At 40.1% G+C, this 16,458-nt stretch overlaps 1 protein-coding gene across 1 annotated transcript in view; it reads left to right on the top strand.

The window, feature by feature from the left end:
* The window catches only part of Adamts12 (ADAM metallopeptidase with thrombospondin type 1 motif 12), a 268,248-nt gene that overhangs the window by 180,651 nt on the left and 71,139 nt on the right, over positions 1–16,458 (top strand). The window contains exons 12-13 of the mRNA XM_034523235.2: positions 3,268–3,437; positions 9,193–9,326. Coding sequence (XP_034379126.1) covers positions 3,268–3,437; positions 9,193–9,326 — 304 coding nt within the window. The remainder of the gene's footprint in view (positions 1–3,267; positions 3,438–9,192; positions 9,327–16,458) is intronic.

Genomic DNA, 16,458 nt, shown 5'->3' with positions numbered 1-16,458 from the left:
GGGAATGGGGTAAAGTAAGTCTCACAAATATCAAAGAACACAACTAGACTGGTGGGATTGTCTCTCAGGGTTGCAAATTAGTTGACACAGAACATGAATAAGAACTCAGGCAGTACACTAGGCAAGAATTGCCTCTTTCCATCTACAGACAAATTACTGTCCAGAAAAGGACACACATGCAGAATAGTCGACTGATTATATCTGCCTAGACAGAGTAATCAGCCCTTAATAATCCTGCATCACTAAGGTCTGTCAGATGACTCTGGGCCAGAAGGCTGAAGATTTGATGCTCCAACGTTCCGTAGTATAGGGGCTTTTCAGGTGTTCAGCAGTCTCTATAAATTGGCTAAGTTTTAGAAGCTATGTTTAGTGCTTCCCCTAACTTCAGTTAACTCAGTCATTCTGGATTTCTGACGGGGTTGAAGACCTATAGTCTCATAGCCAATCCTGGCTATTTACTTTGAGAGAAAAGATCTGAGTAGATGGTTTTCAGCTGACATTCATTCTAAAGCCAAAAAAAAAAAAAAAAAAAAAAAAAAAAAAAAAAAAAAAAAAAAAAAGCCAGGATCAAAAGTAAGTGTTTTAGTTAGGAGAGATGACAGAGGTTCTGGTTAGTCAACAGAATGGTGGACTGGGTATTAGGACTATCTTGTACCTCACTGGTACAATTAGGAATAAGTATGCTCTAATTGTATTTTGAGAGAAAAGTTTTACTTTAACAGGAAGAGTGATATGTAGGAGGAGCTAAGTGGGAAGGAGTACTGAGAGGAAGAGATGGAGTAAGGAGGGAAGATGAAGGAGAGGAGAAGCTAGGTGATGAGAGAGAGAAAGAGAGAGGGGCATGGAGGCAGATGTTCACATGTCTCCACCAGTCAAAGATAGTTTTTATATCTAGGTTGGGTATTGGGTTACACTTCTGATTGAGCATTACCAAACTTATAAATCCTTTGATTAATATTTTTAAAAAATTGTATAAAAGCAAAAAGGAAATGGGGGCATGGGACAGGGGTTTTCTAGGGAGGGGAAATGGGGAAAGGGGATGGCATCTTAAATGTAAATAAAATATAAAATAAAATAAAGTAAAATTTTAAAAAATTTTTAAAAAAGAACTCAGGCAGTAGATTAGAACACATGGTTCAAACCTTGGCTTTGCCATTATTAGCTGGGAAATGCACTTCTTGCTTCCAGCACATGGTTGCATCTGTCCTGCTCATGTATCCTATCCTCAGCCTTTTCTCTGAGACTGTTCTCCAGGTCTATCCCTTATAAGGACTCTTTCTGGTCAACTTTACTTCCATGGAGTATTCTTCCTTATCCAAAACCTTGTTATACTCATAGACACACCTACTCAGTTGCTATCTTAAAATTTTGCACTTCTGTGTAGTCCAGTTAAGGGCTGGAGAGATGGCTAGGCTAGGTTCACAATCAAAACTCATGTTTAATAGATTAACAAAATTGTAAAATTTAAGGGAGCATAAGACTTGGGTTGACTTTGTACTGATGCTTTCTTCCTCTTTCTGCAGTTAAGAACATTGTTGTATTTCAGTGTTGGTTGGTTTGTATTCATAATCCCTAAAGATTCTATTGTGTCATCAGTTCTTACCATGCACTAACTATTACTTTCTTAAATATTTATATGCATTATCTCATTGAGCCTTGAAAATTATTGTAAAATGATTGGCATACTCATTCTACAATCCCAATAACAAACAACTGGGCTCAGAAAAATAATATAACTTGCTTAGATTAGTCTAACTACTAGAAAGTCAAGTTGATGCAAGATGAAGTCTTTGGACCCATCATGCTACACTGCAGTGGTAGTGATAGTCATAGTTCTCTCTGGGGTACAGCAAGGTGCAAGTAAGAAGGTATAGTAAGTCACTTGAGAGCCTTCATGAGATGTATTAGCTACCCTCTGCTTCTCTGAGAGCAGATCTGATATACTACTTTCTCATATACATGATACTGAGTGAGAGATTCTCATATCCTCACATTAATTTATGTCTCTATGACTTAAGATGTTGCTGTACTCATAGAACTACAGAGGCTCTATGAAAAAATTAGAACTTGGACTTAGTCATTGAAGAACTACCTTCAGAAAAAGGCCAGTAAATACAGTTAGACCATGAAGTGTCTTTTAAGAGGAGAAGGAGATCACTTGTGGTTGGCATCTAGAGGGGATTTATGATGGAGGTGGCATTTATTTGGTCCTCAAAGAATAGGCAGTGGTGGACATGGAAAGACTTAAGAATAAGGAAGTTCATGCAGAAAACTAGGAAAACACTAGGAAATAAGTACATAAAGGAAAATATGCAAGGCTTGATAGACTCAATTATGACAGGATCATGAAAGCCTGGAGTGCCAATCACAAGACCTTAGATTTGATTGACATTTTTTAGCCACTGAGTGTCACTGAAAAAAAATCTTTAAACAAGAAACTAATATATGTAAGATATTCTAATAGTATACATTGTGCACAGGGGGTTGAATTATTTTTAAATTGGCAAAGGGAACATAAGAATGAAGATAATGGTCAGACTGGTTTTGTAGCTGTGTACTGGAGAAAGAGAAAAACACATATAAAAATGCAACTGGAGAGGTTGAACATGGTAGTGCATGCCTTTCATCTTAGCATTCAGAAAGTGAAGGCAGAGAGATCTCTATAAGATTGAGACCAGCCTGATCAACCTAGCAAGTTCTAGGTTAGCCAGGACTAAATAACAAGATCGTTTCTCAAAAACAAACAAATGCAAACAACTGGTAACCAGATCCAAGACTGGCCAAGTATGAATGGTTCTGCAACCTGGCCATTGTTATTTGCCAAGAAGAATCAGAGAAGGAATACATGGAAAAATAACATTTTTCTATTTTCCTCATATATTTTTCCTGGTGATTTTGTCATTGGAAACAGATATGTACCATGATAATTCTATAATTATACAGTATTCTAGAATTCTATAACAATTCACATAAAATTTAATAACCCATATTTCTATTAAAATATAAATCATCTTAAACAGATATATATTTAATTAAAGCAGGCATATTCATGTATATGTTAAAACAGGGAGCTTAGCACCAAAAGGCTGGTGAGAAACATACACACCCTCAAACAGTTATGAAATTGGAAGTATTTATCAGTTTCTTTAGGTCAAAACCAGGCATGTTTTGATAAGGAACAGTCATGGCTAGGTGGCAAGGGATTTTACAAGAAAAGTGTTGGCTTCTTGGGAAATGTAAAGAACAGTTTGTCTCTTTCATCTATAGACCAAAGTTTGGAGGGAAATACTGCACCGGAGAAAGAAAACGCTATCGCTTATGCAATGTCCACCCCTGTCGCTCAGACACTCCGACATTCCGGCAGATGCAGTGCAGTGAATTTGACACAGTCCCCTACAAAAACCAATTCTACCGCTGGTTCCCAGTGTTTAATGCAGGTAAGGCACCTTAAATGTGCGCCTTGAATCTGGAGTTTCTCAGAAGCCCTACAAAGGTCAACAGAGAGAACAATAGCATTTCTCAGTTGTAGAAGACAGTAACCCTGACTGGCTCAAGCTGACTACTAAATTTTGAAGTCTGGGTATGTCCAGTCTTCCCTGTGGGAGATGAACATGACATTCTTCAAACATGAGGGCTGGCTTGCAGTAAATAACTAGGATATGGAACAATTTAGACTCTCAGTAGATATTCCAAATGGTGGGATGAGACTAACTTCAAAGGAGCTTTCCATGGAAGAAGCTGAGGAGTTTAAGTATAATAGATCTTTCTGTAAAGGAAAGAAAAAGAAAGGCAGTTTTAAAGGTCATTCCATATGGAAGAGAACAATTTTAAAAAGACAAGATAGTAAGAATGCCTTCCTCAGAAATTAATGCCATGGTCTCACAATCTACCCACCCATGGTGTCCTTCCCTATTCTCTTCTCTCCTACTCCTCATGGTCTCTGTCTCAGACTACAAGCCCAGGGAACAAAAATCCCACCTGTAGAAGTTAGTTTGATCATATAATCAAACCGCAATAAATCTCCATCCATCCCATTGGAAAAGGTGCCCTACAATAATAAGTTGTGAGGGGTTTCTGTAGCCAACAGATTTATTGTTCATGCAAGTTGAAGTTTTGGCTGGAGACATTTCCATGTCTCAGCCAGTTTCAGAGCTGTTCCCAACAATCGATCACCTGTTTTGTTACCTGTTTTGGTCTTGTGTTTCCTGTCTGTAACCCAGATCTTCAGGAGGTCCCCCTTTATCAAATCTGATTTCTATAATTTGAGATGGAATAAAAAAAAAACTTTACTCCTTTTCTGTTGACATAAATATAAACCCTCTCTTCCAACATAACATACTCTTTGTCCAGTAGTTTGAAGTCATTAAAAGTATAGACGGATCCAATCTAGCAGCCCCTTTTCTATCTGGGTCTGCTCCCTTTTGACCTCTCTCAAAGAGGATGTATAATACTGTCATTACCATTGAACATATAAACATTTTCACTTGATAATCTAAAGCATGATTGTGTGGAATGCAAATATTCTCTACAATGACATGTATTTATTATTACTTATTGAGACGGAATTTCTTTGTGTAGCCTGGGCTGTCTTTGCTCTGTAGATCAGGATAGCCTTAAACTTACAGGAACCTATCTTCTCTGCCTTTGCCTCCCAAATACTGAGATCAAAATCATGTGTTTACTTATTTATTCAGTATTTATGTGCCTTTGAAAACATTTATATCATTTTTGACTCTATTCCTTTCTTTTGAGATTATTATCTATATGGATGTATTTACCCCACTTTTTTGCTCTTAATTTAATATCCTTCTCTAAATTCAACTTTTCCTTTCCATCTAGTGTATAGTAACATTCCTAAGCAGTACTGCATTTGCTCAGAGGTCTTGGCCAGAGCCATGTGCCACATGCTAGGCCAAGCTGTCACCAGTTTTCTCCTGGGAGCCCACATCCAAGGAGACTGACTGCTCAGAGCAGTGTGACAGCCTATTTCATGTTAGGCTTCAATGTTGACCAAGGAATGAAAAAAGAAAGATTTGCCTAACTTAAGGGTATTTGAGGCAAGGGAGTAAAAAAGAAAATAGCTAATCTAACTTTTATATTATTATTAGATTCTTCAAATTCCAATGTGCTGAGACTGATGAGTCACAGATGCAAGAATCTCACAGTTGGCTGTTAGGACGATTATAATCAACGCTGTGGAAAGAAAAGTGCTATAGAGATTTGCCAACTTTGAGTCTCCAAAGCATCTCAATAGCTATCATTTTTCCTTACCCTCAGTTCTTGCTGAATGAGGGTGAGACAATTGATTAATGGTGCAACTGAGACATTTTATTATATAACTAATGACAAAGTACATCAATATCTATGGTCTGCATATCTTGTGTTGTGTTGGAACTATTGGGGCTGCTGGTTTTATGGACCTCTAGGACTAACATACCAGAACAGCTCCATTGGTGTAACAGGTATCCAGTTTTCATCCCCTCAACCTCACCTGCCACCACTGTACACTACATACAAATATAGAATTGGACTTGTATGCAGTATATGCAAATATGTATATTGTATGTGTATACAGTATACATGTATGTAAGTATGTATGTGTGTCTGCATGAGTGTAATGCTGGTAGGTCAAATAACTTGAATTAAAATAAAAAGCGTTGATTCAACTTGGATTTTCATAGATTTATAAGCAATTCTCATGTTCCTACTGTTTGCTTAGATGGCTGTAGGTACTAAATAAATGAGAGTCATTAAAGTAGACAAAGCTTTGATATGCTTTGGGCTGATTGGCTTTTATCGCTGGGATTGAATATGCTGATGAACTAACCGGTTATCTGGGATCAAAGCATCAGACCTTTAACCTAATGGTTTCTCCACTGCTTGTGATTTATGCTCTCATCTGAATAATTGCTATCTTCCCCCAACCCACATAAAATGCATCAAAATGTTTCCTCATCTTGTTTCTATCCTTCATTTCAAGTTTGACATTTCTACTTCTAATGATCACTTCTTAAGATTATTTTCCCCAAATGTTGAGCCATACTGTTTTAGCAGGATCAAAAGTGCAATCTTTGATTCAATGATTACACTTCATTACCTGGGCGTTTTCGGGAGAGCAGATGAATCACGCAGTGTGAAGATAAGTCCATCTATAAAAACAAGCTTATTTATTTTTTGTATAACAATCACTCTTAGGAACATTGCCAAAACATAGTGAGTGATTGCATTTCTGCTGAATTGAAAGTGCAAAATTTGGCTCAGTAAATTCACTCAGTCATCTGAGCTTGCTGATTAGGTTAAACTGGCAGCAAGAGGGCCAGAAGTCACCTTTATTTATTTATTTATTTTTGTGACTGCTTGAATTAATGTCTCATGATTAAAATGGCATTCTGTTTTGATCCATACAGAAGATTTTCCACTAACAATATTGATCATGCCATAGCATTTAATTGGCCAAGATGAATTAGAAGTCTTTTGGAGTAGTGATGTTCAATAGTAATCACTCTCTGTAAGAAGTTAGTGCTTTAATGCTTACAGTCACACAATCCTTTCAACAGCCTGCTCTGTGAAGACAAAACTCAGTACTTTGAGTTGGGAATAAAATTCGTATCATAATGATTCAAGTCCAGGGCTTTGTGAAGGAGTATCCCCAAGCCTGAACTTCTCTTCGAATCTTATTGAGTTTATACGCCTTTCCATCCTCTACTGGCAGTAGCTGATTAGTAGCTGGCAGAACCTGAGTGCCCCTAAGAAGACTGCTCCTGAGGACACTGTATAGCCATAGCCCTAGAACTGTAACAGAAGGACTTCTATAGTTAAGACACAACGAGAGGCCAGGCGATGGTGGCGCATGCCTTTAATCCCAGCACTTGGGAGGCAGAGGCAGGAAGATTTCTGAGTTCGAGGCTAGCCTGGTCTACAGAGTGAGTTCCAGGACAGCCAGGGCTACACAGAGAAACCCTGTCTCAAAAAAACAAAACAAAACAAACAAACAAACAAAAAACAACCCACAACCAGAGGATCACTGAATAAAGGTCCACAGTAACAGTAAAAGAAAGTGTGGAGACAATTGCTGTCTGAGCAAGACCTATATTTTTTATGCTAAATGGACAAGACATCAGTTATTTAGAAAATATGAAAATATAAACTTAATGTAACCTTGATTGGTAATGAATAATCTAAAGAGAGATAGTGTGTTTGTTTGTAGTAAGAACTGAGCAGCAGTAACAAGTCTCTTGACAATTTGAAGACATTGAAATGAAAAGCATAAATGTCAAGTCTACTTTTATATATACAGTATATATTATACACACACACACACACACACACACACACACACACACACAACAGGAGCCCAACAAATGATTATCATCATTTTCATGGCCTCATCATTAGTTTAAGGATTTCTGAAGTTCATTAGAACTAGGGAGACTAGCCTGGTCTCTAGTTCACAGAGATCCATCTGCTTCTGCATCCTCAGTGCTGGGGTTAAAGAGGTTTACCATCAAACTCATCAGTGCATAATTGTTTTTAAAGGATATCTCTGTAATTATTCTGGAATGCTTCCCTCTGTTGCATGTGTCCAAATACAAAATACTGAATCTGATTTCTCAAACTGAAATCAATCCCTAACCCTAACCCTAACCCTAACCCTAACCCTAACCCTAACCCTAACCCTAACCCTAACCCTAACCCCTAACCCTAACCCTGTGGCTCCCTACATTGGCCATAGGAATGGACAAGCTTGTCCCTCGGAAAGCCTAACTACTCCCGGGTGGCTGCCCCTATGTGCTTCTCCAGTGTGGTCAGCAGTAGTGCTAATCTCACTACAGTGAGAGGGAATTGGCAATAATCTTGGTTTATGTTTTACCTCCATTTTCTGGTTCTGTTCACTGTACCTTTGTAAAATAGTCTGTTTGACATATTCTGACTTTGTCCATCATTTTAGACAACTATGAAATCAGTTGGTATTCTTTATTTACATAACCCCCTCCTTTGAACTTTATGTAGATGTACCTGATGTCTTTGTCCAGTTTATCCAAACTACTTAGTATTGAGTGTTCAGATGCTTAGCTGCAGATGTCTGTGCTTGCTTGAGTTATATGCTTTTAGTTTTGTCACATGGATCACCACATCCATAAACCAACACACCTAGTGCTGTTTCACATCTGATGTTCATCCATCCATTCGTAGTAAGTCTGGTCTCTGTCTGGTCAAGAAGCCAACTGCTCTGCCCGTAACACACCGATCTAAGAGAGCTCTCAAAGGGATTTCTGAAGAAGACAGTCTCAAGTTCTCACCTAAAGTAAATTATAGGCTTGGAGTATAGCTTCATGATAGAATGTTTGCCTAGCATGTGGGAAGCGTTAAATTCAATTTCTAGCACTACAATAAAATATAACACTCAAAACATAACATTCAAAAGAAAAATACTATTTCACATATTAACCATTAAAAAATTTGAGGCGGTTGTGTTTTAAAAGTCATTTGTCTTTCTGACTATCATGTATGCAGATATAGGTGGACGTATTTCATTACACATTCGTGCCTTCATTCTTAAGGCAACGAAATCCTGAACCTCAGGATGAACTTCGAAGTGGGACCCAAGGTAGAAGGATAGGCCTCCTGTGCTCATCAGATTGAGTTCCAATTTGGCAATTCTCATAGTCCTCGCGTCTATGTGCTTCTATGTAGTTGTCCATTTGTATCTAAGCACTTCTTGGAGTTGGGGAAAATAGGTCTACTCATTAGAGGATGTGTTAAGATGGTGGTGGTGATGTTAGTGCTATGACAAGGGACTGTCTTCCCCCTAGAAGTCAGCTTACTGGCTACAGACAGCAAGCTTCATGCTTGCTTGGATCCTGAGTCACCTATTATTGTCAATTTGATAGGTTAATACTATGTGTTCTAGGCTTTGTTGTTTTTAGGTGCACAGTTCAGTGTCAGATTGAAAGGTCTCCTCATTTACAGCAGAAGGCATATAGTATTTTCAACCAACCTCACAAATGTAGTCAATTATAAAAGTTTAATGACAAAAAGAGGATCAAAAAGTTCTACATTTTATCATGTATCTCAGAAAGGCAAAGAGGGGTTTGTAAATGGTACTCGTAGGTCAGGAGTCCATGGGAATCTGGGGGAAGGGGCTAAACTACAGCGTTAACTCAAAGAGATCTATTTGTTTTCTCACTTCAGCACATCCTTGTGAGCTGTACTGCAGACCCATAGATGAACAGTTTTCTGAGAAAATGCTGGATGCCGTCATTGATGGCACCCCATGCTTTGAAGGTGGCAACAGCAGAAATGTCTGTATTAATGGCATATGTAAGGTATTGGGTATGTTTCCTTAATCTACAACTTTACAAAATGATAGTTTTTTTTTTTAATTTATGAAGTCAAACGTTCTACATTTATACTTTTATGGCATTTACTTGAATCGGGTTGGTTATAATAATCGGGTTTTTTTTTATTAATAAATGATCAGACACAAAAGGAGATCAGACCCCTCAGCGCTCATTAAAGCCAAATTTAATCTGAATAACGTTTTGCAGCTGATATTTAATTCATTGATGTCCTGATGATCACAATGATATCACTTTACACACCGAGCAGTGACAACCTGAAGAGCCCAGCTGAAGGAGGCATTATAGGAAAAGGCAGCCTAGACTATGTCACAAACTTTACATTTGAAAACACTGTTTGGAACAATGATTTTTCTACAGAGTTCCTTCATTGTCAACAAGAGTGACTCAGGAGAGGGCGTGATGTCCTGGCTACATTTTGGAAGCATTTTACATTTGGGCAGCTTTTAAAAATTACTGATTTCTGGGCTTTATATCAAATCTCTTAATTCAGAAGCCTGTGATAGAGACACTGATATGTTAAAAGCTCCCACCTTCATTAGCATATGCAGCCAGAAGTGGGAACTGTGGTCACCAGAAAGGTAATGCTAAATCTGACTTTTAGACCTGAGTAATTTTGCATGTATAAAAATACCATTTTATTTTGCATATGAAAACCAATGTTTTGAGCAAAATATGAGGAGTGTTGGTTGTCTCTACAGAAATCAACTAAATTAACATAATAGAATAAGCCAATTTCTGTCAGTTGGCTTTTTCTTCCTAAATGTCAGTTAAGGCTTTTTGATGAGTTCAAGGCTTTTTGATAACTGCATACTTTCTGTAGATCCACACTAAGGTCAAAAGCTTAGGTCAAATAAAATACACACAATAGACTAGATACAATTTATCCTCCAAAGATCTATGTTGTAGGATATTTTAAAGTGTTATTAGTCTCCTTAGTCTATTGTTATTATAGTCTCTGAATTAACTAAAAGTTCAAATACAAAATGTAAGCTCTTGATTCTTCTATAGCTATTGTGGGGCTTTCTCAAATCCCACTTGAGGTTTAAAGCTGGTGGCCTTTTGCTGGGGCAGTCTCTCAGCTAGCTATCTCAACTTATCCTGACTTCTCCTCCATCTCATCTCTCCACGTGCTTCTCACTGCCTGCTTCGAGCTACCTCAGGTCTCCCTTCGGCCTCCTGCATCTCTCTGAATCTGCTCAGTCTCTACTTGCCTGGAAGGTCCAATCCTGTACTTCCTGCCTGACAGCTCAGGCTGTCAGCTGTTTATTATGCAAAAAGCCACATTCCAGTCTGAACCAATCAGCAGCAGGAAATGTCCTGATCCATCTCTTCTTCGGGTGGCCCTATGCCACCTAGGGCTGCTTGACCTTTACCACAGCAGCTTGCTATGTTTATTTTTATTCTTATTTTATTTATTATAATTTATTTTTTTAATTCACATTACATCACAGTCAAAGCCGCACTTCCTCCTCTCCTCAGTCCATCCCCACAAATCCCATTAAGTCCTTCCCTTCTCCTCAGAGAAGGGGAAGCCACTCTTTCCATCTTCCCTACTTTAGGTACCATTCTACTCCAGGACATCCAGTCCCATCAGGACCAAGCACATCCAAGCACCTCCTCTCCCACTGAGGCCTAACCAGGCAGTCCAGGAAGAGGAAGGGGATCCAATGGCACTCAACAGAGTCAGAGACAGTCCAGTCCCACTCCCTCTGCCTCCAATTGTTAGAGGACCAAGTGAAGACCAAGCTGCACAGCTGCTACAAATGTGGATAGGGGAGGAGGGGCGCTAGGTCCAGCCCCTGCATGCTCTTTGGTTGGCTGTTTAGTATCTGTGAGCCCCCATGGGCCCAGGTCAGTCAACTCTGTAGGTCTTCCTGTGGTATCCTTGTCCCCTCCAGTTTGCTCAATCCTGTCCCCCACTCTTCCACAAGACTCCTCAAGCTCCCTCCACCTAATGTTTGGCTATTGGTCTCTGCATCTGTTTTCATTTGCTGCTAGGTGAAGCCACGCAGGAGACAGTTATGCCAGGTTTCTGTCTGCAAGCATAACAGAGTTTTGTTAGTGTCAGGGATTAGCTCTCTCAAATGGGAGAGGTCTCAGGTTGAGCCAGTCATGGGTTGGCTGTTCCCTTCATCTCGCTCTTTATTTTACACATCTTGTAGGTAGGACGAATGTTTCGTTGAAGGTTTTGTGGGTGGGTTGATGTCTCTCTCCTTCCATGGGAAGTCCTGCCTGGCTACAGGAGGCAGCCACTTTAGTCCCTGTAAGGAATCTCAGCGAGGGTGACTCCCATAGACTCCCCCATCCCAGGTCTCCAGCTAGTCCCAGAGATGTCTCCCACTGATTTGCTTTCTCACTACCAGCCCGCTTCCATCCTTCCCTCTCCCCACACCTGATCACCATCCCCATTCCCCTCCTCACTGCCTTTCCAAACAGTTCCCTCTCTCCATCCCATCCACATCTGATGACTATTTGTTTCCTCCCATGGGCCCTCCTTATTACCTACCCAGTTTCTTAAAAAGCAACCTGCTTTTTTTAATATGATAATCTCTCAGAATCACCATTTGGGCAGGTGGAAAAAAAAAAAAAAAAAAAAAAAAAAACCCAAGCCATTTATTTACATACAGAAAACTGGCGATGGGACATAAACATGACAGTACCAAAATCCTGAGGGCACCGCACAACACAGCATGGGGCACAGCAGTTACCAATTGAAAAAGTTCACCTTCATACAATGAGGGGTGGGGGAGGGGCGTGGTAAACCAATCCAAAATAGAGCCGAAAACACCAAGTCACTGTTTCAAAATGTAGCTCTGCCACCAAGAAGTTCGAATTCAAGCTCTGGGAGCAAAGTCATTCTTGAGCAGGTGGTAAGAACGAGGCTGCAGAATCTGGCAAAGAGCCAGAAAGATTTTTTCTGGACACTTTCAACCTGTCAGCATCCTCAAGGCAGGCCTTTCTCACTGACAGTGGAGGGGCCGGTCCCCTAGAGGTTTCCCCTGAGAGAAAGTGTAAATTAACCTTGGGAGAGAGTGGAAGAGGCAGTGTGTGGTGTAGAAGAGTCAGATAGCACAGTGAGCCAGGAGGGGCAGCAATGGGAGGTGAGGGGCATGGATCCCACCATAAGGTTTTGACTCTACAGTTACAGCAATGGTGAGCTATCGAAGAGCTAAGGTGAAAGACGGCAGAAGAGCTTCAACTATGACTGGGGAAACTACTTAGCCTCTTTGAACTATGTTCTACAACTAAAACGGGAAAATAATACGATATAGTCAAGCTGTCATAAACTGTTTCCTGTAAACTCGGTGACTTATGACAAAGAACTATATTGCCTCGGGATTATAGAAGCTAGAAATCTGAAATAAAGTGTAGATATCGCCATGTTCTCTCTGAAGGCTCTAGTGCAGACTCTTTCCTTTGGCATCCATAACTTCTGACGATTACTGACAGTCCCTGTCAGTTCTAGCTTGTAGCTCCCTCATTCAGCTTTCTATTTCCGCCTTCATTAGAACTGTCTTCACTCCCTATGTTGGTGTCTGCAACACTTCACTAAGACACCAGATTTTGTGTTTAGAGCCAGCATAATATTGAATGACTACTTTCCCTTCTAATATACTTGTAATGGTCCTCTCTCTCCCATAAGGCCACATTCACAGTGACCAGAGATAAAGACCAGAGATAAAGACTGCAACATGTGTGTGTGTGGAGGGACATTATTTAATCTTCAGCAAGAATAAACGCTGAGAACTTAAGGCGAGGAAAGCTTTATGCTGTTGTCACTTTCATTAAGTGAAGTATCGTCTCTTCTCCTCCACTAAGTGTAACTCCGCCTCCCTTCATTTTCATTCGCCTACATGCATTTTCATTGGCTGGGAACAAAACCATCTTAGAATAAGCATCTTTCTGATGTCTACATTTTCCCAAGGACTTTGATAAAGAAGGATGGCATAGATGGTGGCTTAGGTTGCCCTACCAGTTGGTATTTAAGTTATTGATTATTCAAAATTATGCAAAGCAAAATAATCATATTATTTTATCATATAATAAAATAGTATTATGAAGAAAAAGAAAAGGGGTGAATTACTATTAGTTGCTAGCATATGGAGGGCTAAACACCTGGCGAATTAGGAACTTGTTCTCCCCGTTTGATAATCAGGATAATGCATTTGCTCAAGGCTTGATAGAGAGAGAGATTCGGGTGGTTCTGGTTGTTTTCTAAAGGACACTGCCCACCAAGGTGAATATCCATTCCCCCCTGATCTTATCAGAGAAAGGCCATCATGAAGTCACTACGCACATTTGCTAGTGGCTACATAGCCACCTCTGATTCCACTGCTGGCAAAAAAAAGGCCATACAACAGTGGACCCTGTTGGCAAAACACATGCCATCACACTTTATCTCTTTCTCTTCAGAGCCCCCTTTTGCCTTATATGCAGCAAGCAGAACTGCGCTCATGTTAGACAGAGATTACCTTCAATTTTTAGCTTACAGGAGAAGCAAATTGTGAGGGGCTGGGGGGTTGGGGGGAGTTCCCGTCTGCTTCTGTTGCTGTGATAAACATCATGACTAAACAGAACTTGGAGAGGAAAAGATTTATTTCAGCCTAGAGGTTACAATCCATCACCAAAGGAAGCCAAATCAGAACTCAAGGCAGAAGCAGGCTGGCTACCTGAATCTCACACTTAGCTAACATTTTTCTACACCCTCCAGTAGCACAAGAGATAACTCTCCTTTCACTGGCCTGGGCCTCCCTACACCAATTAACAATCAAGAAAATGTCCCACAGATATGCCTCGAAGTCCATCTGATGGGAAGAGTCCCCAAAGTGATACTCCGTCAGATAACTCTGGTCTGGGTTGAGTAGACAGACATCTGAAGCTAACTAAAAGAGTAAGGTTTCCTCAAGAATCTACTTAATGCCCTATGCCATGCCATGGCATCACATAATATACTAAGAAAATATGCATGTCTCTTGACTACAACTCTTGTCCTCTAGTTATATAAGCTGGTATTTGTTGTGCTTTATAAAAAGATAAGGGGAAAGCCAGGCATATGTTTGGTGAAAGTTCAGTAAGATGTGGGGAAAGGGAGGGCCTATGCTGATGCATCCCTTCCCCCCCCCCCCAAGGGACCAGCCACAGGATGGTATAGTATAGAATAGAGTTTTTCAGGACATGGTGAGGGGAGTTGAGAGGGTAGTAGGAGAGTAGGGAATTGAGGGGGGGGAGAGAGAGAGAGAGAGAAGAGGAGAGGAGAGGAGAGAAGAGAGAGAGAGAGAAGAGAGAAGAGAGAGAGAGAAGAGGAGAGAAGAGAAGAGAAGAGAGAGAGAAGAGAGAAGAGAGAGAGAAGAGGAGTAGAGAGAGGCTAGCCATGACCATATGGTGAGATGGGGGAGGGGAATGGGGAGAGAGAGGGCAAAGAGCAGGAGCAGGAGCAAGAGAGCAAAAGAGTGAGGAGTGGGCAAGCAACCCCTTTTATAGTGAGTTAGGCATACCTGGCTGTTGCCAAGTAACTGTGGGGTGGAGCCTAGACTAAGTACCAACAGTATTGATGGAGAAACATGACCACCCACTCAACTAGAAAGATATGGACTTTCTATGAGGCATTTGTGTTTAATTTTTGGCTCGTCTTACTTTATTATTCACATTAGAAGTATTTCTGCTGTTTGAAATTTTTAAAAATAAAATAAAATTAACATGTCTCAGTATATGTTTTCCTGAATCACTCCAAATTGGTGAAAGAATGAAGGTCACTGGGAATATGCTTTATAAAGTTCAGCTTATGAAAGAGATTGCACAAGGTTGGCAAAAGCATATCATTTGTATGAGAGTTGGCATTTTATTTCTAGCTACTGCAAACAACTATCTCAAACACTCTGCTAGCCATTGCGACTTGTATAATTAAGTTTTGATTTTCTGAAAATCTCTTAGTGATTTTTTGTTCCTCAGCTAAGTCAAGTTGCAAATAGTCTTTGCACCAACAAGAGGTGGTTAACTTGAGGATTTGATGTCAGTGAGTTTTCTCAAGGCTTAGCTGGCCAAGGGTATAAAGCCTCAAACCTCCCGGTAGATCTGAGGTGGATTTTAACATTAGAAAGAAAACCACCTGTGAGATGAAAAGTAGCCTACCTAGGCACAATCCTTATACCCAACATGAAAGAAAATTAAGGAGTATGGGATAGTGTTCCTCACACTTATGAGAGAAAGCTTGAAACAGAGAGGCTTATTTGAAGTTCACATGTTTCATCAATTTTCAAACTTAATGGCATGATTTGGGGGTTGGGTGCTACCGAAATTCTCAGATTTCTTCATACCCTGTTTCTATCCTGAGGATGAAAAGAAAGTAAATGAGAAGCAAAGGAAAGATGATTCAAAAGGCTCACTGTGCAGAACCCAGAATGAACTGCATCCGAGTGCAGGAACAAAATCGGGGCAATCAAACAGAGGAATGGCTCATTAACCCTCCCAAGCTCGGTGGAGAGACTCAGAATGTGTCTTGTAGCAGATCCTCACCCACCCTGTCAGCCCATAGAGTCAATTCTATTTCCCCATCTTAGGGAGATACTTGCTTTCCTCCTAGAACCTTATCATTACCTTCTGTGGGTTTATGGATTATGGCATGATTAGCATTTATTTAACATCTAATCTTCCCTTATAAGTGAGTTCATACCAGATTTATCTTTCTGGGTCTGGGTTACCTCATTCAGGATGATTTTTTTTTTTCTAACTCCATCCATTTACCTGCAAATTTTATGCTGTCACAGTTTTTAACGGCCGAGTAATACTCCATTGTGTGAATGCACCACATTTTCTTTTCCATTTTTTTTTTCTATTGAGGGTTATCTAGGTTGTTTCCGGTTTCTGGCTTTTATGAGTAAAGCTCCAATGAACATGACTGAGCAAGTGTCCTTACAGTAGAAAGGAGCATGCTTTGGATAGATGCCCTGAGTAGTACAGCTTGAGGCAGGTTGATTCCCATCCTTCTGAGGAACTACCATATTGATTTCCATAGTGGCTGTACAAGTTTGTACATCACTGGAAGTGTGTTCTACTTGCTCTACATCCTTGCCAGCATCAGGTGTAACTCTAATAGGCC

The sequence above is a fragment of the Arvicanthis niloticus genome, chromosome 19, assembly GCF_011762505.2.
Source record: "Arvicanthis niloticus isolate mArvNil1 chromosome 19, mArvNil1.pat.X, whole genome shotgun sequence".
NCBI classification, from domain to species: domain Eukaryota; kingdom Metazoa; phylum Chordata; class Mammalia; order Rodentia; family Muridae; genus Arvicanthis; species Arvicanthis niloticus.
This window is presented reverse-complemented; position numbering and strand designations above follow the sequence as displayed.